This window comes from Pan paniscus, chromosome 10, assembly GCF_029289425.2.
Source record: "Pan paniscus chromosome 10, NHGRI_mPanPan1-v2.0_pri, whole genome shotgun sequence".
NCBI classification, from domain to species: Eukaryota; Metazoa; Chordata; class Mammalia; order Primates; family Hominidae; genus Pan; species Pan paniscus.
Genome location: NC_073259.2, coordinates 13,676,108 through 13,699,161, shown reverse-complemented (window position 1 = coordinate 13,699,161; position 23,054 = coordinate 13,676,108). Strand labels below are relative to the sequence as shown.

The 23,054-nt window shown below is 41.1% G+C and overlaps 1 protein-coding gene and 2 pseudogenes across 1 annotated transcript; 2 read left to right on the top strand and 1 right to left on the bottom strand.

Moving 5' to 3' along the window:
* Positions 1 to 550: 550 nt before the first annotated feature.
* Positions 551 to 4,407, top strand: LOC100994233 (glycine cleavage system H protein, mitochondrial-like; annotated as a pseudogene).
* Positions 4,408 to 4,664: 257 nt separating this feature from the next.
* Positions 4,665 to 20,618, bottom strand: CLEC4A (C-type lectin domain family 4 member A). Its single transcript, XM_003811801.5, has 6 exons — positions 19,253 to 20,618; positions 17,553 to 17,669; positions 13,868 to 13,966; positions 7,523 to 7,674; positions 6,360 to 6,475; positions 4,665 to 5,130 (listed from the first exon to the last, which is right to left on the bottom strand). The coding sequence occupies exons 1-6, from the start codon at positions 19,332 to 19,334 to the stop codon at positions 4,983 to 4,985; spliced, it is 714 nt and encodes a 237-aa protein (XP_003811849.1). The 5' UTR covers positions 19,335 to 20,618; the 3' UTR covers positions 4,665 to 4,982.
* Positions 7,686 to 9,493, top strand: LOC100992148 (POU domain, class 5, transcription factor 1-like; annotated as a pseudogene).
* Positions 20,619 to 23,054: the final 2,436 nt, after the last annotated feature.

The window sequence follows — 23,054 nt, the reverse complement described above, 5'->3', positions numbered from 1 at the left end:
TCAACACATAAACATGGGATATCTTTTCATTGCTTTGCGTCTTAAATTTCCTTCATCAATGTTTTATAGTTTTCAGTGTACTGATTTTTCACCCCTTTGGTTAAATTTATTCCTAAGTAGTTTATTCTTTTTGACAGTTTTGGAAATTTTTAAAATAATAACTATTTAAAATAATTATGTAATAAAGTTATTTCTTAATAATTAAAAATAGTTAACTACTTTAAGTGATTATTTAGTAATAATTTTTAAAATAAACTCCCAGGTATATGGTCAACTAATATTTGACAAGCGTGCCAAGATGAAAACAAGATAAGAAAGGACAGTTTCCTCAGTAAATGGTGTTGGAAAAACTGGATCTCCACATTCAAAAGAATGAAATTGAAACCTTATCTTCCACCACTCATGAAAATTAATTTAAAATGTATCAAAGACTTAAATGTAAGGCCTAAAACCATAAAATTCATAGAAAGAAAAACAGGAAAAAAGCCACTTGCCATTTGTCTGGGGAATGATTTTTTTAATAGATATAAGAAGAAAAGCTCCTGTGAACATGGCACTGAGAGTGGCGTGGAGCTTGCAGGCAGTGGTCTGTAGTCTGCATGCACCCTCAGCACCTGCTGGGCCCTGCCTGCAGAGGCTCTGGTGGCTGAGGGTGGGTGCCTTCCAGACACGTTCTGCTTTCACTGCATAAATTCACAGAGAAACATGAACACATAATAACAGAAAATGGTATTGGAACAGTGGGAATCAGCAATTTGCACAGGAGTCTTTGGGAGCTGTTGTTCACTGTAGTTGGCCTGAAGTTGGGACAAAATTGGGACAAACAAGATGAGTTTGGTGCTTTGGAAAGTATGAAAGCTACTAATGAACTGTTTTCTCCTTTATCAGAAGTAACTGAAATTAATGAATCCCTTGAAGAAAATCCAGAGTTGTCAACAAATCTATCGGGGAACCAGCTCCCAGTATTTCAACGTAGGTTCTTTTCTATTTTCCCTAAGTGTTGGCCAGTCTGAGAAATAAAGAGAAAGAGTACAAAGAGAGAAATTTTACAGCTGGCCTCTGGGTGTAACATCACATATTGGTAGGACCATGATGACCCCGAGCCGCAAAACCAGCAAGTTTTTATTAGGGATTTTAAAAGGGGAGGGGGTGTACATACAGGGAGTAGGTCACAGAGATCACATGCTTCAAAGGGCAATAAAGATCGCAAGGCAAGGGCAAAATTAGAATTACTGATGAGGGTCTATGCCCCGCTGTGCTGATGAGGGTCTATGTCCCACTGTGCACGTATTGTCTTGATAAACATCTTAACAGGAAACAGGGTTCAAGAGCAGAGAACCAGTCTGACTAGAATTTACCAGGCTGGAATTTCCCATCCTAGTCAGCCTGAGGGTACTTCAGGAGACCAGGGTATATTTCAGTCCTTATCTCAACCACGTAAGACACTCCCAGAGAGGCTGTTTATAGACCTCCCCCCAGGAATGCATTCCTTCCCCAGGGTATTAATTATTAATATTCCTTGCTGGGAAAAGAATTCAGCAATATCTCTCCTACTCACACATCTGTTTATAGGCTCCCTGCAAGAAGAAAAATATGGCTCTATTCTGCCAGACCCCGCAGGGAGTCAGACCTTATGGTTATCTTCCCTTGTTCCCTGAAAATTGCTGTTATTCTGTTCTTTTTCAAGGTGCACTGATTTCATATTGTTCAAACACACACGTTTTACAATCAATTTGTACAATAGTGGTCCTGAGGTGACGTACATTCTCAGCTTACGAAGATAACGTGATTAAGAGGTTAAAGTAAAGACAGACATAAGAAATTATAAAAGTATTAATTTTGGGAACTGATAAATGTCCATGAAATCTTCACAATCTATGTTCAGAGATTGCAGTAAAGGCAGGCATAAGAAATTATAAAAGTATTAATTTGGGGAACTGATAAATGTCCATGAAATCTTCGCAATTTATGTTCTGCCTTGGCTCCAGCCAGTCCCTCCGTTTGGGGTCCCTAACTTCCTGCAACACAAATCTTGTTATGAAGACGATTGACTGATCACGATGACACTCAGTAACCCTTCAGAACTAGATGAACTACAACTCACATCTGTAATCCCAGCACTTTGGGAGGCCAAGGCGGGCAGATCACCTGAGGGCAGGAGTTTGAGACCAGCCTGGCCAACATGCTGAAACCCTATCTCTACCGAAAATACAAAAATTAGCTGGGTATGGTGGCACATGCCTGTAATCCCAGCTACTCAGGAGTCTGAGGCAGGAGAATCACTTGAACCCGGGAGGCAGAGGTTGCAGCGAGCTGAGATCGTGCCACTGCACTCCAGCCTGGGCGACAGAGCAAGACTCTGTCTCAAAAAACAAACAAAAAAATTTTCTAATGATTGCAGATAAATACAATATGCTTCTTTTTCACAATACCCTATGATTTTTAGACTAGGCTCTAATATTCAGAATTCATGAAATTATCTATGGTAAACCTAGTTATTAATATTATGTAATTCAAGGATAACATTGTTGTCTTAAACCTAATATAATATTGTAACTTGCTTACATCAATATCTGGATTTGGGTCAAAATACTTAATCATCTTTCCATTGGAAGTAATTGGGAGTAGAGAACTTTTTGTTGGTGGATGTACATACAGTGTCAGATGAAGAACAACACTATCTTAATTTCCCAAGATAGTACATTTGCTGGTGCTATTTTTATACAGTGAAGCAACAGCTTTGAAGCAAAATAAGAAATAAAATATTCAACTTCATTTAAAAAAAGAAAACTGGGAAAGAAAAGCAGAAATAGACAAATAGGATTGCATCAAAATAAAAAGCTTCTGCACGGCAGTGGAAACAATCAAAAAATGAAAGAGTAGCCTACAGAATGGAAGAAAATATTTGCAAACTATATATCTGACAAGGGGTTAATATCCAAAATATGTAAGACAGGGGTGTCCAATCCTTTAGCTTCTCTGGGCCACATTGGAAGAATTGTCTTGGGCCACACATAAAGTACACTAACATTAACAACAGCTAATGAGCTAAAAAATCTCTTAACAGTTTAAGGAAGTTTACAAATTTGTGTTGGGCTGCATTCAAAGCCATCCTGGGCCACATGTGGCCTGCAGGCTACAGGTTGGACAAGCTTGATGTAAGAAATTTGTACAACTCAACAGCAACAAAAAAAACAAATAATTCAATTTACAAATGGGCAAAGAAACTGAATAGACATTTTTCCAAAGAAAACATACAAATGGCCAACAGGTACATGAAAATATGTTCAACATGACTAATCATTAGGGAAATTCAAATCAAAACTGCAATGAGATACCACCCACACAGCTGTTAGAAGAGCTATTATTAAAAAGACAAAAACTAACAAGTATTGGTAAGGATATAGATAAAAGGGAACCTTTGTGCTCTGTTGGTGGGGATATAAATTAGTACAGCTATTATGGAAAACAGTATGGAAGTTCCTCAAAAGACTAAAAATAAAACTATCTGGCGGGGCGTGGTGGCTCACGCCTGTAATCCCAGCACTTTGGGAGACAGAGGCAGGTGGATCATGAGGTCAAGAGATCGAGACCATCCTGGCCAACATGCTGAAAACCCGTCTCTACTAAAAATACAAAAATTGGCTGGGCATGGTGGCGTGCACCTGTATCCCAGCTACTTGAGAGGCTGAGGCAGGAGAATCACTTGAACCCAGGAGGCAGAGGTTGCAGTGAGCCAAGATCATGCCATTGCACTCCAGCCTGCCGACAGAATGAGACTCCATCTCTAAATAAATAAATAAATAAATAAATAAATAAATATAAATAAAACTATCATATGATCCGCAATCCTACTTCTGGGTATATACCAAAAGAAAATGAAATCACTATCTAGAACAGATATCTGCACTTCCATGCTTATTGGACCATTATTCACAATAGTGAAGACACGGAAACAACTTAAGTATTGGCCAATGGATGAAAGGATAAAGAAAATGTACTATGTATATAAAATGGAGTAGTATTCAGCCATAAAAAAAGGAAATCCTGTCATTTGCACAACATGGATGAATCTGGAGGGCATTATACTAAGTGAAATATAATAAGTCATACAGAGAATGACAAATACTGTACAATTCTACTTATATGTAGAATCTTAAAAAGTCAATCCATAGAAACAGAGGGTAAAATGATGGTTGTGAGGGAATGGAGGGCAGTGGAGAAAATCAGGCAATGTTGGTCAAAGGGTACAAATTTTCAGTTCTAAGATGACGAAGTTCTAGAGATCTAATGTGCTGTATGGTGACTATAGTTAATAATGATGCATTGCACACTTGAAATTTTTTGGGGAGTAGATCTTGCTTTGTGTTTGTTGATACCAATGGACAGAATGGAGTAGATCTTAAACGTTCTCACTACACACAAGATTGTTAACTATGTAAGATAACGGGTGTGGGTTAAGTAACTTGATTACGGTAATCATTTTACAATATATATGTATGTCAAATCACCACAGTGTAAACCTTAAATATATACAATTTTATTTGTCAGTGTATATATATATATATTATAATATATATATAAAATATAATATATATATGTCAGTATATATATACAATTATATATCAGTATAGTAGGGATGAAGAGAAAACCAGACAGGAGGAGACACCACATCATATAATTTTATTGGTAAATAATTCTTTAGCAACCAGACAAAAATTAAGAGAGACTCATGTTCTCTCCATGTGTGCACAATGGGGGTCTCCAGTACAGGCTCTGGCACATGAAAAAATGCTCAATAAATGCTCACTTTATGAAAAAGTGAATCAGTCAATGTACAGACCAATTCTCTCATAAGTAGAATAGTTGACAGACCACCTAAATTCTATGGACCTCCCTTACACATAAATAAGAAGAGCTTATTATCTATCCCTACAATGACAGATACCAATCCAACCACCTGTTCATGGAGAATGTTCAGTTCATAAGTGGATCTTCATCATCTCACAAACTGACCTTTGAGGACCAAGACAATTAACATCATTCCAGCCCCATCTTTTGGGTGATTTACGAAAATTTAGCACAACGCAGCGCTCATTGGGATCACTGGGCTCACGTGGATGCCAGAATCTGAAAGCGACAAAAAGGATGAGGGCATTTCTTCAAACAGAGCTTTGAAAAGGGTTAGAGACGGGGGTGAGGAGCGAGGGATGAATTTCATGGAACATAGGGTCAGATATGCCCAAATCCACCTTTCTGCTACTCATCATGCAGCCTCTCCTCCATCTGCATTTCCGGCATTTCCTTTGAAAACTGTGCCTATGTCACTCAATGTTCTCTACCTTACTGCTTTGAATATCCTCACCATAGATTTTCTAGAGGTTCTCTTCTATTTGTCCATCCTTATGTCCTGTTCCTATGGGTCCATCAACCTATAGGGTGTCCTTGTATGATGAAAAGATTTTACCCTGGTCCCACTTATCAACAGAGTTTTTTCCTTTTTTTAATGCACTGTTTTTAAAGTCTAGAGAACTAGTAAAATCTTTTGAATCTTCTACTTATCCTTGTTATTGGACAAGTAATTTAACTTCCCTGATTCTCAGTTTTTCTATCTAAAAAATAAGGACTAGAGTAATATCACTATTTATTTCATACAGTGGATATGAAGATCGAAGGTGGTAATCCAGTAAAGTATGTATTTTATGTAATTTATGTAATATATGTAAAGTATGTAATTTATGCAATTAAAGAATTACATAAATATGAGATATAAGATTATCAGAATTTAGCATTTTTGCTTCATAAGAAGCATCTTCAGCCTGACTGGGTGTGGTGGCACACACTTGTCATCCTAGCAACTCAGAAGACTTGGGTGGGAGGATCAGTTGAGCCCAGGAATTCAAGGCTGCAGTGAGCCATGATTGCACCACTGCACTCCAGCCTGGTTGACAGAGTAAGACCCTGTCTCAAAAAAGAAAAAAAAGAATTATTAAATCTTAATAATTGGTTATGATCTTAATCAACATGGATTTTCACTATGTAGAGACAGGTAAATATATGGGTTAAAAGCACAGTAAGATCCACCTGATTTGAGAACAATTGTTGACACCACTGGGTGACCTTAGCTGAATTATCTACACTCTCCAAGCTCAATTTCCTCATATCTACAGTGGGAAAAATAACAATGTGTGCCTCATAGAGTTCTTGCGCAGATAAATGAGATAATGAAATTATTTAACCTAGTACCCAAGAGCTAAAAGAAGAGTGAGCTATTTTACTTTTATAGCTGATAGCTAGAATACCCTAAGCTCTCTGCATGATCCAGGACCCAAGATTCTTTTATCTCATTCTATACTCACGTGGAACTTTCATTGTATGGTGTCTGATCAACCCATTGCCAATGTCGCTGACCTTCTGGATCCGAGAGCCCCACAAAATAAGCAGATTCTTCTTGCAGATTCTGGAAGATGAAATCCTGAGGGGGGAAAAGAAGGAGTCACAGCCTTTACAGTATTCAGCTTAAACTGAATTCTTAATACCTTAGAGAAACAAGAAGAAAAGGAGAGGATCCAGCAACAGCTGCATTAGAGCTCTACGTAGGAATGGGGATCTCTGGCTGAGCAGGGCAGAATCAAAGACATCGCTTGTAAGCATGATGTTCAGTACATACGGAAGGAATTTTTTTTTTTTTTTTTGAGATGGAGTCTCACTTTCTGTCCCAGGCTGGAGTGCAGTGGTGCAATCTTGGCTCACTGCACCTCTGCCTCCCAGGCTTAAGCGATTCTCATGCCTCAGCCTCCCCAGTAGCTGGGACTACAGGTGTGTGCCACCATGCCTGGCTAATTTTTGTATTTTTAGTAGAGGCTGGGTTTCACCATTTTGGCCAAGCTGGTCTTGAACTCCCGGCCTCAAGTGATCCGCCCGCCTTAGCCTCCCAAAGTGCTGGGATTACAGGCATGAGCTAGCATGCCCAGCCAGTATGGAAGCAATTTCTATGATCAGAATGAATTCTCATCTCAGGTTTACTTCCCCTCTTTTCTTCACTAAGGGATTACATTCTTCAAAGTTGTACATGAGAAAATTTTGGCAGATTCAGTCATTTTCCTTTCATAACTTCAGGGATTCTTTATTTTCATTCCTGAGTGTTGATTGTGATTCATCATGAGTTAACTTTATTTCTTTTCTCTATTCAACTTAATACCTCTTCTTTGTTAAGTAGTTAATCATGTATAAAACATTTACATATTGAAATAACAAATTGATATTTCAGACTGAAACATTTTCATCCTTCCATTCAACCCTCATATATTTTTAATGTCACAATTTCTTCCGGGGAGGTTAGTTTTACTGAAGCAGGAAGGAGGTATGGAATATAAAGGCTTAGGAGCCCTTTCTACCTATTTTATTGAAAGTCTTCTGCCACAGCGCAAATATCCCAAAGTAACAAAAACCTCCTTCTTAGCCAAGAGAGATATACAAAGATCAGGCAGGGCTCACAGCCCCATTATCTATTAGAAAGTACCTGCTCTTCTTGAGTGTTTATCACCAGCAGGTGAGCCTCCATTCTAGCACAGTCCTTCTCACTGTCTTGCCAAGATGCTGATTCAGTAGAAATAAAGTAGCAGTTGGAACTAAATGACTTCCAATTCTTTGGGCAACAGCTCCAGGCTGTCTCTGTATTGGGAAGAGGGGCACATACGTGCAATATAAATAATCACTCTTAAAAGTGTGTGTATTATTAAAATTAAGAGCCAAGGGAGAGCACATGGAAGCTGGAACTCCCCTCCATACTCAGATGCAACCGGGAGCCCCTGCCCCTCAGGTGTCAAGGAAGCCAAGTCTACCTCAATCAGGCAGTAATGAGGCAGGGCCCCTTTTCTCCTGCTGAAGTGCTATCTGAAAAGCCCAGCTATTACGAAAACATGTTTAAATAAGATCCAGACTCTGAGAATATAATGCGAAAATATCCAGAGTTCAATAGAAAATAAGTCATTATGCTAAGAACCAGTAAGTTTTCAAATTTAATAAAATATAATAATCAATAGATGCCTACAATCAAGACAACAAAAATGGGGCCGGGCACGGTGGCTCACATCTGTAATCCCAGCACTTTGGGAGGCTGAGGCAGAAGAATCGCTTGATCCCAGAAGTTCAAGACCAGCCTGGGCAACACAGCGAGAACCTGTCTCAAAAAAAAAAAAAAAAAAAGATAATAAAATTGTTAGAATTATCTGACAAAGATTTAAAAGCAGCCATGATAAAAAATAAAAATAACAAAAAAAACGCTTCAACAAGAAGATACAGACATGCTTGAAACAAATGAAAAACTAGAAAGTTTCAGCAAAGAACTAGAAGATATAAAGAAAAACCAAGATTTCACCATGCCCCCGGCTTGGGGCGCCTTCCTTCCCCATGGCGGGACACCTGGCTTCGGATTTCGCCTTCTCACCCCCTCCAGGCGGTGGAGGTGATGGGCCAGGGGGGCCGGAGCCGGGCTGGGTTGATCCTCGGACCTGGCTAAGCTTCCAAGGCCCTCCTGGAGGGCCAGGAATCGGGCCGGGGTTTGGGCCAGGCTCTGAGGTGTGGGGGATTCCCCCATGTCCCCCGTCGTATGAGTTCTGTGGGGGGATGGCGTACTGTGGGCCTCAGACTGGAGTGGGGCTAGTGCCCCAAGGCGGCTTGGAGACCTCTCAGCCTGAGGGCGAAGCAGGAGTCGGGGTGGAGAGCAACTCCGATGGGGCCTCCCCGGAGCCCTGCACCGTCTCCCCTGGTGCCGTGAAGCTGGAGAAGGAGAAGCTGGAGCAAAACCCGGAGGAGTCCCAGGACATCAAAGCTCTGCAGAAAGAACTCGAGCAATTTGCCAAGCTCCTGAAGCAGAAGGGGATCACCCTGGGATATACACAGGCCGATGTGGCTCACCCTGGGGGTTCTATTTGGGAAGGTGTTCAGCCAAACGACCATCTGCCGCTTTGAGGCTCTGCAGGTTAGCTTCAAGAACATGCGTGAGCTGCGGCCCTTGCTGCAGAAGTGGGTGGAGGAAGCTGACAACAATGAAAATCATCAGGAGATATGCAAAGCAGAAACCCTCGTGCAGGCCCGAAAGAGAAAGCGAACCAGTATCGAGAACCGAGTGAGAGGCAACCTGGAGAATTTGTTCCAGCGGTGCCCAAAACCCACACTGCAGCAGATCAGCCACATCGCCCAGCAGCTTGGGCTGGAGAAGGATGTGGTCCGAGTGTGGTTCTGTAACCGGCGCCAGAAGGGCAAGCGATCAAGCAGTGGCTATGCACAACGAGAGCATTTTGAGGCTGTTGGGTCTCCTTTCTCAGGGGGACCAGTGTCCTTTCCTCTGGCCCCAGGGCCCCATTTTGGTACCCCAGGCTATGGGAGCCCTCACTTCACTGCACTGTACTCCTCGGTCCCTTTCCCTGAGGGGGAAGCCTTTCCCCCTGTCTCCATCACCACTCTGGGCTCTCCCATGCATTCAAACTGAGGTGCCTGCCCTTCTAGGAATGGGGGACAGGGGGAGGGGAGGAGCTAGGGAAAGAGAACCTGGAGTTTGTGCCAGGGCTTTTGGGATTAAGTTCTTCATTCACTAAGGAAGGAATTGGGAACACAAAGGGTGGGGGCAGGGGAGTTTGAGGCAACTGGTTGGAGGGAAGGTGAAGTTCAATGATGTTCTTGACTTTAATCCCACATCATGTATCACTTTTTTCTTAAATAAAGAAGCCTCAACACAGTAGATAGACAAAAAAAAAAATGGAAATTTTATAATTGAATAATATAATAACCAAAATAAAAAGCTCAGTGGATGGACTCAGCAGAATGAAGGGGATAGAGAGATTAGTGAATTGGAAGACAAAACAACAGAAAATGTCAACTGAACAACAGAAACAAACTAGACAGAAAACGCTGGGCACAGTGGCTCACGCCTGTAAACCCAGCACTTCAGGAGGCTGAGGCGGGCGGATCACCTGTGGTCGGGAGTTCTAGACCAGCCTGGCCAACATGGCGAAACCCTGTCTCTACTAAAAATACCAAAAAAAGGCTGGGCGTGGTGGCTCACACCTGTAATCCCTGCACTTTGGGAGGCCGAGGTGGATGGATCACCTGAGATGAGAAGTTTGAGACCAGCCTGACCAACATGGTGAAACCCCATATCTACTAAAAATACAAAAATTAGCAGGGCATGGTGGCGCACACCTGTAATCCCAGCTACTCAGGAGGCTGAGGCAAGAGAATCGCTTGAACCCAGGAGGCAGAGGTTGCAGTGAGCTGAGATCGCACCACTGCACTCCAGCCTGGGCAACAGAGCGAGACTTCGTCTGAAAAACAAACAAACAAAAAAAACACAAAGAAACAAAAAAACTAGACAGAAAAAAAATAAATAGAGCCTTGTAAAGTGACCCCAAATGTGTATACACCAAACAAAGCTACAAAATGTATAAAGCAAAACTGATACAATTGAAAGAGGAATTGACAAATATACAATTATAGGTGGATACATCAACACCTCTCTCTCAACCACTGACAGAACTACACAGAAAATCAGCAAGAACATAGAACTTATAAACATCATCAACTACAAGGATCTAATCCACATTTATAGAACGCTCCACCCAACAACAGAATACCCATTCTTTTCCAGTGCCCCAGGAACATATGCTGAAACAAACCATATCTCGGGACATTAAATAACATCGACTAATTTAAAATTGCTGAAATCATATCGTTTTCTCCAACCACAGTGAAAAGAAACCAGAAATTAATAAAAGAAATAACACAGGAAAATCTCCATACGCTTGAAACTAAACAACACACTTCTAAATAATCCACGAGTCAAAGGAGATGTCTAAAGGGAAATTTTTAAAAATACATTGAACTGAATGAAAATGACAACACAAATTATCAAATTTCATAGGACACTATTCTTCAATCAAAGGAACTAGGGCTCCTCAAAGAAATATCTGATTCCAGGATAGGGACATGAAATGTACAATGTGAGTCTCAAGCATTTTGCAGTCCCAGAAAGTGAGGAAGTGCTAAACCAAAACAAAAGAAAAAACACATTGTGGTGATATGTTAAAGGGTCACAGGAGTCAAATGAAAAAGTTCCCAATGTCCAAAGCTGGAACTACAAAATAGAGCAGTATTGGATTATAAACCAAAATTTAAAATAAATATCCATGAGTTGGACACACAGTGGGGAACGACACACACTGGGGCCTGTGGTGGAGGGAGCAAGCCGGGGAGGGAGAGCATCAGGAAGAACAGCTAATGGATGCTGGGCTTAATACCTGGGTGATGGGTTGGTCTATGTAGCAAACCACCATAGCACACGTTTACCCATGAAACAAACCGCACATCCTGCACATGTACCCCAGAACTTAAAAGTTGAAGATATATAGATATATATATATATGTATCTCCATGAGTACATGCAGATATAACTAAATGATTATATAAATAAATAAATGGAATAAAAGAGACAAATATCACCTGGACAAAATTTCAAATAAATTATATAGATACTTGTGATGGTTAATTTTATGTGTCAACTTATCTAGGCCACAGTGCCCAGATATTTGGCCAAACATTCTGGATGTTTCTGTGAAAATGCTTTTGGATGAGATTTACATTTAAATTGCTGGACTTTGAGTAAAGCAGATTGCCCTCAATAATGTAAGTAGATTTCATCTAATCAATTGAAGATCTGAATGGAACAAAAAGAGGACCTCCCCTGAGCAAGAGGAAACTCAGTGCACTGCCTTTGCACTTCATCTGCAGCACTGGCTCTTCAAGGTTCTGCAGCAGATGGTCTTTGGACTCAAACTGCAACTCTCACTCCTGAGTCTCCAGCCTGCTGACCATGACTGATACCATAATCCACCCTCATGAATGGACAGCATAACTCCCCAGTCCTTAAGTGTGGACTGAACCTTCCAAAGAGTGTAGTATGGAAAGGGGTGGGGAGGGAAAGAGTAACTTCACAGTGGAGAAACTTGACAAACACTACCTTAACCAAGTGATCAAGGTCAACATCAATCGTCAAGAATCATTTTGATAATCTATGCCCTTGATATGATGTAATGAAAATAGCATTTTACATCTGTGATCTTCCTCCCAAAAACCAATAATCCCACTATAATTATGAGAAAAACATCAGACAAATTCTGATAGATGGACATTCTATAATATACCTGACCAGTATTGCTCAAAACTGTCAGGGTCATCAAATATGAGGAAAATCTGAGAAACTACCACAGCCAAGACGTGCCTAAAGAGACATGAGAACTCAATGTAACGTGGTGTTCTGGATGGGGATCCTATTACAGAAAAGAAAATGAGGTGAACACTAAGGAAACCTGAAAATTGTGAATTTTAATTAATAATAATATACCAATATTAGTTGATTAGATGTAAGAAGTATACTATATTCATGTAAGATGTTAACAATAGGGGACAGCATGTGTGCAGAGCAGGGGTAAAATGAGATCTCTTTGCATTATCTGTTCAATTTTTCTGTAAATATAAAACTGTTCTTAAAAATAACCTATTGGTCGGGCATGGTAGCTCACTCCTGTAATCCCAGCACGGGGAGGCTGAGGTGGGAGGATTGCTTGAAGCCAGGAATTCAAGACCAGCCTGGCAACATGGCAAGACCCTCTCTCTACAAAAATTCAAAAAATAAAAATAAAATTGGCCAAGTGTGGTAGTGGGCACCTTTGATCCCGGCTACTGGGAGGCTGAGGTGGAGGATTACTTGGAACCCAGGAGATCAAGGCTACTGTGAGCTGTGGTCACACTACTGCATTCCAGCCTGGAAAACAGAGTGAGATCCTATCTCAAAAATAATCATAATCATAATCTATTAATTTAAAGAATTTAAATAATTCACATCCATAAAAAAATCATCATCACATTTTCATCACATGGTTTTAACTGATATGTGAAAAAAAGAGCAAATGTGTATAGAAAGTTCAGAAAGAAGCAAAGGTCGAAGAAGTCTAAAAGCTATGTAACCTTTTTCACAATTAAGCTTCTATTTTTTTCCATAGACAAAGTAAAGATATATGAGTAATATACGAATTTTAGGACCAGGCACCGTGGCTCACGCCTATAATCCCAGCCCTTCAAGAAGCTGAGACAGCCACATCACTTAAGCTTAGGAGTTCAAGATCAGCCTGGGCAATATGGTGAAACTCCATCTCTACAAAAAATACAAAAATTAGCTGAGTGTAGTGGCGTGTGCTTGTAGTCTCAGCTACTCAGGAGGCAGAAATGGGAGGATCACTTGAGCCCGGGAGGTCGAGGCTGTAGTGAGCCGTGTTCGCACTACTGCACTCTAGCCTGGGCAACAAAGTGAGACCCTGTCTCAAAAAAACAACAACAAAAGAATTTTATGTCCTATATATTTGTTTTTTGTCTTTTGGGTTTTTTTGAAGCGGAATCTTGCTCCATCGCCAGGTGGAGTGCAGTGGCACAACCTCGGCTCACTGCAACCTCTGCCTCCCGGGTTCAAGCGACTCTCCTGCCTCAGCCTCCCGAGTAGCTGGGATTACAGGTGTGTACCACCATGCCTAGCTAATTTTTGTGCTTTTAGTGGAGATGGGGTTTCACCATTTTGGCTAGGATGGTCTCGATCTGTTGACCTCGTGATCCACAAGCCTTGGCCTCCCAAAGTGCTGGGATTACAGGCGTTAGCCACCATGCCCAGCATGTCCTAGATATTTGTACATTTGTAGCTTAAATTATGGTGAGACTCAACTTTTCAGTATGATCTACCTGGGAATCTTACTGGAAATACTGATTTGGGATCCTTACATAGTACATTCAGCAACTGAATTCTAGGCACATTAATTTTTACCTTCCACGGGCATATTTTTTTTCACACACTCCAATGTTGTATGAACCAGCTCTTTTGTAGTCTTTTTTTCAAGAAGCTGAGAATATTTTTGAAAGAAAACTGGAAAAGAGAATAAAGACCATTTATTTTCCTGGTAGCATTATGACTTTGCTCTTTATCGTTACTTTCTTGCATTCTTTATTGAAATAAAACTTACAAATGCCCTATTACTTGAGTAGAGGGAAAAGATTTCCCATACTGAAACTATGGATATCTCTAGGAATAGCTGAAAGATCAGTAGTTGGAAGAGGACACAACAGTTCCATCATAATGGATCTAAAGGGACTCCACATTCTCCTTCAATACTTAATATAAGATGCATGCAAAGGCTAACTCTTGGGGGTGCGGGGATGCAGGGCAATAAACACTTGTATTTAAGGATGTGCGCACCCTGGGACTTTGGAGCAGATGGGAGAGGGGCAAATTAATTCTGAGGAGTTCTGGGTTACCTTGAAGAATGGAGAATTTTAAAAAGAACCCCACATGGATCAAGAGGGCATTATTTTCTTCCTCTTCTCTCCATTACTCTCTCCATCCCAACTGGCTCTTACTCCTCAGCACACCAACGCTCTCATGTTTCTCCCAGTTTAAAACTAACCCACCTCTCCCTCTAGAAACTGAACTTTTGGCCGGGCACAGTGGCTCACGCCTGTAATCCCAGCACTTTGGGAGGTCGAGGCAGGTCAGGAGTTCGAGACTAGCCTGGCCAAGATGGTGAAACCTCGTCTCTACTCAAAATACAAAAATCAGCTGGGCGCAGCGGCAGGTGCCTGTAATCCCAGCTACTCGGGAGGCTGAGGAAGGAGAACTGCTTGAACCTGGGAGGCGGAGGTTGCGGTGAGCTGAGATTGCGCCACTGCACTCCAGCCTGGGTGACAGAGCAAGACTCCATCTCAAAAAAAAAAAGAAAAAAAATTGAACTTTTTGTCTTTCCTCCCTATCTTTCATTTGTTCCTTGACCCATCATATTCTGGGTTTTACTTCCACTATTTCACTAAAACCATCCCTAAAATGGATCCTCAGTAATATCCTAGGGTTACTTAGTCCTCTTCCTATTTGACTTCCTTAAAGGCTTGACCCCAATTGCCTTTCCCCTTAGCTCTTGGGACACTACTCTTTGTTGTTTTTGTCTTACCTTTCTTGCTGCTGCTTCTTACACTCTTTTATGAGCTCCGTTTCCTCCATCCACCTCTTTTAAAATGTAACATTTCCCAGAGTTCCATCCTTATCTGTCTTTCTCATACTAAGTTATCTCCGTGAGTGATATCATATATTCCCATGGCATCACCTGCTACCTCTATGTGAAGGACTTCCAAAGCTCAGACCTCTCTCCCTAAATCCAGACAAATGTGTCTCCCAGTAGACACATCCATTTGAGGTTCTCACAGTCATATAAAACTCAACATGCCCAAAACTTAAATCACCATCTTCCAACCCAAACCTGCTACTGATCCTATATTGTCCACCTCTTTGAAAAACTTAATGATTTCTGAGTTTACAAAGTCAGAATATTGGAGCCATACTTTACTTCTCTGGGTCCCTTATTTCCCAGAACTGAATATTCATCAAGCCTCTACCTCCTTTATCATTCAAAACTACTTCATCTTCTCTTTTTTCGCTAACACTAGCCATAGATCAGTCTGACAATATTTCTCAATTGAATTAATGAATTATCCTTCTAACCTCTCTTTCCCTCCAAATTTGTCCTCATTTATCCATTTCCCACACCTCTGTAAAAATCATGTTTCTATAAGTCCAATCCAATTATATCAATTCCCTGCTTAAAATTCTTCAATTTTCTCTATGACTGTGACATTGCAAAAATGGCCACAACTTTCAACATACCCTGTATCTACACTGCTTTGCAATGTGATTTTGCAGCTTCTTCAATCAAGAAATGTGGTCTATTTCTCCACCGCCTGGATCTGGGCTGCCTGTAAGACTTCTTCTGGCCAATAGAATGTGCAAGAGCAACTCTGCGCTAGTTCCAAGGTGAGATTTCAAAAGGCCTTGCTTACTTCCGCTCTCAGTCTTAAGAGCCTGCCAGTTGCCATGTGAACAAACCCAGGCTACCCTGATGAATGATAAGAGAAATGTGGCCAAATCTCTCCTGCCATTCCATCTAACATCCTTTTCCTCAGAAGCTAAGTTGCCTGTGGCCAGTACCCAACCACATATACATGAGTGAGTTCAGCCAGGACTGGGAAAATCTCCCAACTGACACCAGTCTCAATTGCCAAGCCACAGATTTATGAGCTAAATAAATAGTTGCTGTTTTAATCCACTAAGTTTTAGATTGGTTTATTAACCAGCAAAAGATAATTGATAAAATAACCTTTAGGAGGGAAAAAATCCAAACTCTTTATCATGATATACAGCAGTCTTCATGATCTGAGTCCTGTTTCTTTCTGCCACCTACAACTTCATTTCTTAGTTCTTTACTTAGCACCATATGTTCCAGTCATGCATACTTACGTTTCCCCAAATTCCATGCTCTCTCATATCTCTAGGTCATTCTTGGTACACACAGCTCTAGATGTCACCTCCTCCAGAAAGCCTACCTCAGCCTCTTGCACTTATTATACTTCTTAACTATACAACACTTACCATACAATGTTATAACCACTGGTTCATTTTATCATTCTCTAAATTTCTTGAGACCAGGGGCTGTGGCTCTGTCTTGACTCTCTGTCTGGCACAGTGCCTGACATACAGTAGATGGACAATACTTATGAAATGACCAAAGAAATTAATAAAGAATCTACCTAAATGTATACTGCTTTTTATGCCTTTTAAAAATTTTGAGCCAGGCGTAGTGACTCATGCCTGTAATCCCAGCATGTTAGGAGGCTGAGGTAGGCAGACTGCTTGAGCCCAGGAGTTCAGGACAAGGCCAGGAAACATGAGAAAACCGTGTCTCTACTAAAAATACAAAAAAAAAAAAAAAAAAAATTAGCTGAGCATAGTGATGCACACCTGTAATCCCAGCTACTTGGGAGGCTGGGGTGGGAGAATCGCTTGAACCTGGGAGGTGGAGGTTGCAGTGAGCCAAGATTGCACCAATGCACACCAGCCTGGGTGACAGAGCCGGGGGGAATAAAACTCAACAAATGCTGAAAGCCAAAGATCCGCAGCAATCCACCTAATTTGCTAAATTGACTTTTAGATCCCACACAGTCTTGAGCAGGGCAGGAAAAATCAGAGTAAAAGCCAGTGGAGAACTCTTCCTGAAATATTTCTTCCCATCTCCTTGTTGTCTACCTGCTCATCCCAAAACATAAATGTCTGTGCATTCAAATCAGACTGGCCTGATAAATGCTACCAAGGAAATATAGATTTGTCCTCACTTACATAGTGTCTAGTATAGAGATGATGCCCCATAGATTTCACTCTACAACACAAATACATACACCCACATTTATGCTTCAGTTTCTCTAAATGAGAAGGGATTCCATTATTTTTACAGGACAGTAACTAAATCCAAATAAAGAGCAAAATTCACAGTGGATTCCCATGAATTATGTCTCCCCAGAGAAAATTTCATTTCAGATTTCTGGATAAGCTCATTTTCAAAAGTCAGTTTTTAAAGGATACCCTCTGTTCATGGACAGCAGATATTGCTTATTGGTTCAGTTGGCATACTTACTGACAAAAGCAATAAAGAATGAGATTGCCAATAGCAGGAAAAATATCAACAGTGAGGCACAAGGCAGCTTGGGGAACCCGGCATTACTTTTGTGAGGGGCAGTCCTCTCCTTGGAAGCTGAAGAAGAAGCCAAATTAGTTTTATCAGTAATAAGTTTGGTCTTTACTTCCTCTTCTTCCTCCTCCTCTTTCTCTCCCTTTTCTTGGATGACACTCAGTTACTAACGGTATGACATTTGAAATCACATGAGAATAGGAATAGAAAGGATATAATAACATTCACTGTAGAAACTTTAGAAAATACATAAAAGTACAAATTCCTACAATTGAGGATAACTGTTATGCCATATAACTTATAATATACCATAATATTTTGGCATATATCTTTCTAGCAATTTTTTGAATGTATATATACACATATGCAAATTTTCCCACGATTGACATACCATGAATACTGATTTCTGACCTATTATTTTCCTTTACACTGTATCATGAACATTTTTCATACCATTATATTTTCTTCTTTAACACTCCTTATTATGGTTGCATAGTATTTCATCATATATTTAAATAATGGTTTCCAACTTTAAATAATGCTATAGCAAATAAATCTTTATAATCATTCCTCATCACATGTTTAGAATAAAGTCAGTCTTTTTAGTTACCATCTCATGGTTAGGAATCACTTTCTTCGAAATGATGGGGGAAAAAAATTCAGTATTATATAATATGATTACATATTTAGTAAAATACATATGCACATTATATGTATTTGTATGTGGAAGGATATTCACTAAATTGCAAATTATGATTTTCTCTAGATGATAAGAGTAATTATAATTCAAATATCTGTGTACCTCTGGTTAATTTTTTCTACAATGAACATTAATACTTGTGTAATAAAGAAATTATATAAAGTTTTTAAAGAGAAAAAATTTCCCTAAGTGCTCTCCACACCTTCACAGAGGTATTTTAGAAAGCGTAACTATAGTCCTGACCTCTTCCCCCATAGTTTCTTGTACTCTATATACATTCTTTTCTCTCTTTTGCTCTATACTTGAGATATCACACATGACACCCAAATCACCTTGCATCTACTCCCAAACGTAACAGAGTCTGTCTCAGAGATGCAACACGCAATAGGTTCTCTGATTTCAGAAAAAGTTTCCTGGAGATTTAAGAGACTTTCTTTGTAGACTTTCTAGTCTTTCATTTGCAAAGGCCTTTTGTTACATTTCCATCCATTACCAACAAATATACCCTCACCACTGTCCACCCAAACTCTTTCCCTCTAACTGATCAAAAAACAAATCTCACAAATTCATCAGGACCCCCTGCATCTGGATTGATGGTTTCAGAAGCTGTACTCAATCTCTTAACCCCAGCCCCACTCAGCCTCAGAAAACACAGGGGCATCAGAGCACTCGCCTTAGCTCAGAACTGGAGTGGATTTCTCTCACCTCTGTTTCAGTAAGCAGAGTGGAGGCTGAAGAGAGGGGCACAAAATCTTTTCTTCTCCACAATACAAATGTACACCCCGTAATGCGTATCTGCAGGCCACTCAATCTTCTGGGACTCTTGTGTTTCCCAGACATACTCAATCAGACAACCAGCAACTGACAACACCTATGCCTTATTCATAAACCCTCTCCTCATCCTTCACCTCGTCATTCACTCTGACCCCTAGAAAATGATCTTTACCTGCAGAAGAGGCTGTGTTGATGCCTGAGGACTCGAATTCATTTTTGAACCTCACTTCAGCATAAGTGATTTCCGAAGTCATAATGGGAAGAGACCTTCTGCTTTCTTCAGAAAATCTGTTTCAAATCTTTCTTAAAACATCTTATAAACAGGAACCAAACATGGTGGTAAATTACCTCCTTCCTTTCACTCAACTAGTGGAGAGCAGAGGCACCAGATAGGCACATATCCTCAAGAGGGGTCTCATGAGAACTAAGAACCACAATAAAAACTAAAAACCGCAGTTCACAGAAGCCCTTTCTTCAGGACCAGTATAGTGAGAATCACAGCCTTGAAACAAATGCAAGCAAATGCAATAAAAGTGGGAACTCAAAGGGTTGCGGAAAGAGGAAGAAAAATAAAAGAAGAACCAAGCAATTAGAGTCTTTCTGGAGAACTGCGTTTTTCACCAGTAAAAAATACAATTTCTGTGCTTCCACACACAAATGTAATTACTTTTGACCAAACAACCTGAACAAAGACTTATGTTGCATTCATCTCATCACTTTTGACTGATCAGGCAACTTGTTAGTACCACATTCTAAGAGTATCATTGACACAAAACTCACATATCAGCTTCCCCACCTTCAAGAATCAGTTTCCTCTAGCATGGTGGGGATGGCAAAGTTTAAACCCCATGTCTTCTGAAGCTGTTCCTCCATGCTCTCTGTGTTTCCTTGTTGGTAACTAACTCTATCAAAAGTCTGCATTCATCTTGCTAGAATCTCCAGAAAGCAGCTCCCTTTACTGGATGTTGGAGGAGAGGGAAGGCCAGCCTTTATTCCACGCTTCCCTAACCTTTTAATCCCCACACCACCTCCAATATATATGACTATTTTTTAACAGTTAGGAGAATTATATAGAATCACAGTATAGAAGGGGATAAACTTAAACAAAGTACTAAATATGACTTTTTCCAAAGGCCTAGAAGAAAACACTCCAAATATTAAATCCTTCATGTGGAATCTCTCCATAGACATGCTCCCAGCTCACACCTGGATTCTCTGCCCTCAACTCTCCGCAAATGATCCTCCTTTTAATCTCCCCCAGCTGATTCCTTCTCCTGCATAACACACATGCATACATGCATGCACACACACACAAACACACACGTCTATATTTCTATATTATTTCTATATCTAAATATATTGAACACCATGAGTTCACACTAATTCCTCTAATTCCAATCTAACACCACGGGTTTCATTCTAGTTTTCTCCCTTCCCACATTCCTAACTCCTTTCTGTGACAGTAAGAAACCTGCTTTCATTGTCTTTCACTTATTCCTTATTTGATCAATCTCCTGGATGTCGTCAATCTCCCACCTGCTAAGATGTCCCTCTCTTCCTAGTTGGGCTCTGACTCCCCAGTCCAAGCCACCCTCCCCTGCACGGATGCCCTCCCTCCTCACTCTGAGAGTGCCGGCAAAGGGCCAGCCCACTCCCCACCCCCATGAACATCCCCCAACAAACATCCCCCTCACCCTGCCAAGGCTCTGACTCCCTGTGCTAGGCCATTCCTCTGCAGGAAAGCCCTCCTCACTCTGCTTGCACTCTGATTCCTGATGCTGGTCCCCTAGTCACCACTTAGACCCCCTTAGGTTCGAATGCTCCACACAAGGTCACCCTATGGGTGGAAGCCCTCCTCACCCTGGAGGGGTCTGATTTCCTCACTGGGCTATCCTACCACATGGACCACCTCCTTATCCTGCTAAGTTTCTGAAACCCACACCAAGTCCACCCTCTGCATAGAAGCTTTCTTCATCCTGCTTGGGCTCTGACACTCCATGCAGGTCCTCCATCCCCCAGCAATAATGTCCATCTTACCCTACTTAGGATCTGAGTTCCCTCACTGGGCTACCCCACCACATGGACACCCTCCTTATCATGCTTGGTCTCTGAAACCCACACCAGGTCTACCCTCTGCAAGGATGCTCTCTCTCCTCATCCTGCTTAAGTGCTGAGTCCCAACCCCAACTGGGCCAACACTAGGCATGGGTGCCCTCCTCACCTCTCCCACATGCTGACATACATACCAGGCTGGCCCTAGAGTACTCTGCTCAGCCATTTGCGACTCTGACTCCCTATAGAAGGTAACCTCATACATGGATGCCCTCCTCACCCTGCTTGCACTCCAACTCACTGCACCTGACTATCCCACCACATAGATGCCTTCTTTACCTCTCAGACTCTGACCTCTCACATCAGGCTACCCCTACTATGGACACCCTCCTCAATCTTATCCTCTGACACCCTGCACTGGGCCATTGCCAGGAGTGGACATCTCCTCGCTCTGGTTCCCCATGCCAGGACACTTTCCCACCCCTAAGGGATGTTCTTCTCACTCTGCTTGGGCTCCAGAACCACTGTCAAGCCAATACCCTGCAGAGTCACCCTTCTCACCCTGCTAAAGCTCTCCCCCTGTGCCAGGCCACTGCTGCTCTCCCAGCCACCTCACCATAGACACCTATCTTGCTACTGCTTTATTTAGAATCAAATTATTTAGTAAGAAAAGGGAAAGGGGAATGACAAAGCATAAGGGAAGGATAAGGGAATTTTAAATTCTCCACAAATTAATGATTGGACCTAACCAGCACGTGCACGTAGACAGGTATACATGCACACATATTCCCTGAAATAACAATCGTTGATTCTCAGAGTCTTTACAATCTAAGCTCATAATTAGAAAGCAAACCATATTCCTAAAACTATAGCTCTCTCCCTGGAATAAGTCACATTATAACTGGATTACACTGTATCACCAACAACCCCAAAATCCAAGTGGCTTACAACAACAAACATGTATTTCTCACTCACATTACACTTGTGCTTAGGGCCACCTTGGAGTTGATTGCAACTCTGCTTGGCTCCTCTCCAAGTGTTTTCTCATTCTGGAAGCTGAGATCACAGAATAGCTCCTTGTAAGCTGAACCATGTAGTAGCATCCTTTATTCAGATAAGGTGTACGTTGTATTTGCTCTGATTCTGTTGGCCAATGCAAGTTACCTGAACAAACCTGCAAGTGAGACAGGGAAACATACTTTGTCTACAGAAAGACATGTCAAGGGTATCAAAGTTTAATCCTTTCACAAAGGAGAACACAGACATTTGGAAACAATAATAGAATCTATCCCCTTATCCCTTTAAATTATTTATCCAAGAGATCTCTTGGGCAGTGATCTCCAAAATGGGGCACAAGTACCTTAGGCAGTATAAAAGAGGATCTGCTAAGGCACAGAGAAAAAACACTAAAACATCTATTTACATTTATTTAAAGTTTTAAGGAAGATAAGCTTTACTAGTATTGATTGCATGTCATGTGTGGTATGGTACCTATTATGAGGGAAGACTGGAAGTTCCACAACTCTGAGAGGCTGACAGTGTGCCTTCACTTGTTCGTTCACTCTCTGAATATTGCATCATGTTGCAGTTAACCTGGGTAATAAAGAATTTGCCTGGATTTTGTTCCCACTTCCTGGAGGTAGCCTTTAAATCCTTGGAATTTTCCAAATAATAGGATTGTCTTTGTTATTCATGGTGGGCCCGTATATCTCATGCTAATGAGGTCTCTCATGATGGGCTCTAAGATAGTTTATGCTAAGAAGGTGATTCAGGGTGGGGTTGGCCATGCCGGAAAGACCAGTCATGTGATTGGCGCATTGAAGCCCTGAGCCATGTTATATCAGCCCAGGTGGGGAAGGGAAGCTAGAGACTGTGTTCAACTTGTGACCAATGGTTCAATCAATCATGCCTACATAATGGAC

Bases quoted from the DNA above. Each gene is read 5' to 3' on its own strand.
- CLEC4A (XM_003811801.5), bottom strand. From the start codon at position 19,334: ATGACTTCGGAAATCACTTATGCTGAAGTGAGGTTCAAAAATGAATTC. The intron at 17,670-19,252 runs GTAAAGATCATT...CTTCTTCTTCAG, and splicing joins CAACACAGCCTCTTCTGCAG to CTTCCAAGGAGAGGACTGCC. The intron at 13,967-17,552 runs GTAAGTATGCCA...TCTCTTTTCCAG, and splicing joins ATTCTTTATTGCTTTTGTCA to TTTTCTTTCAAAAATATTCT.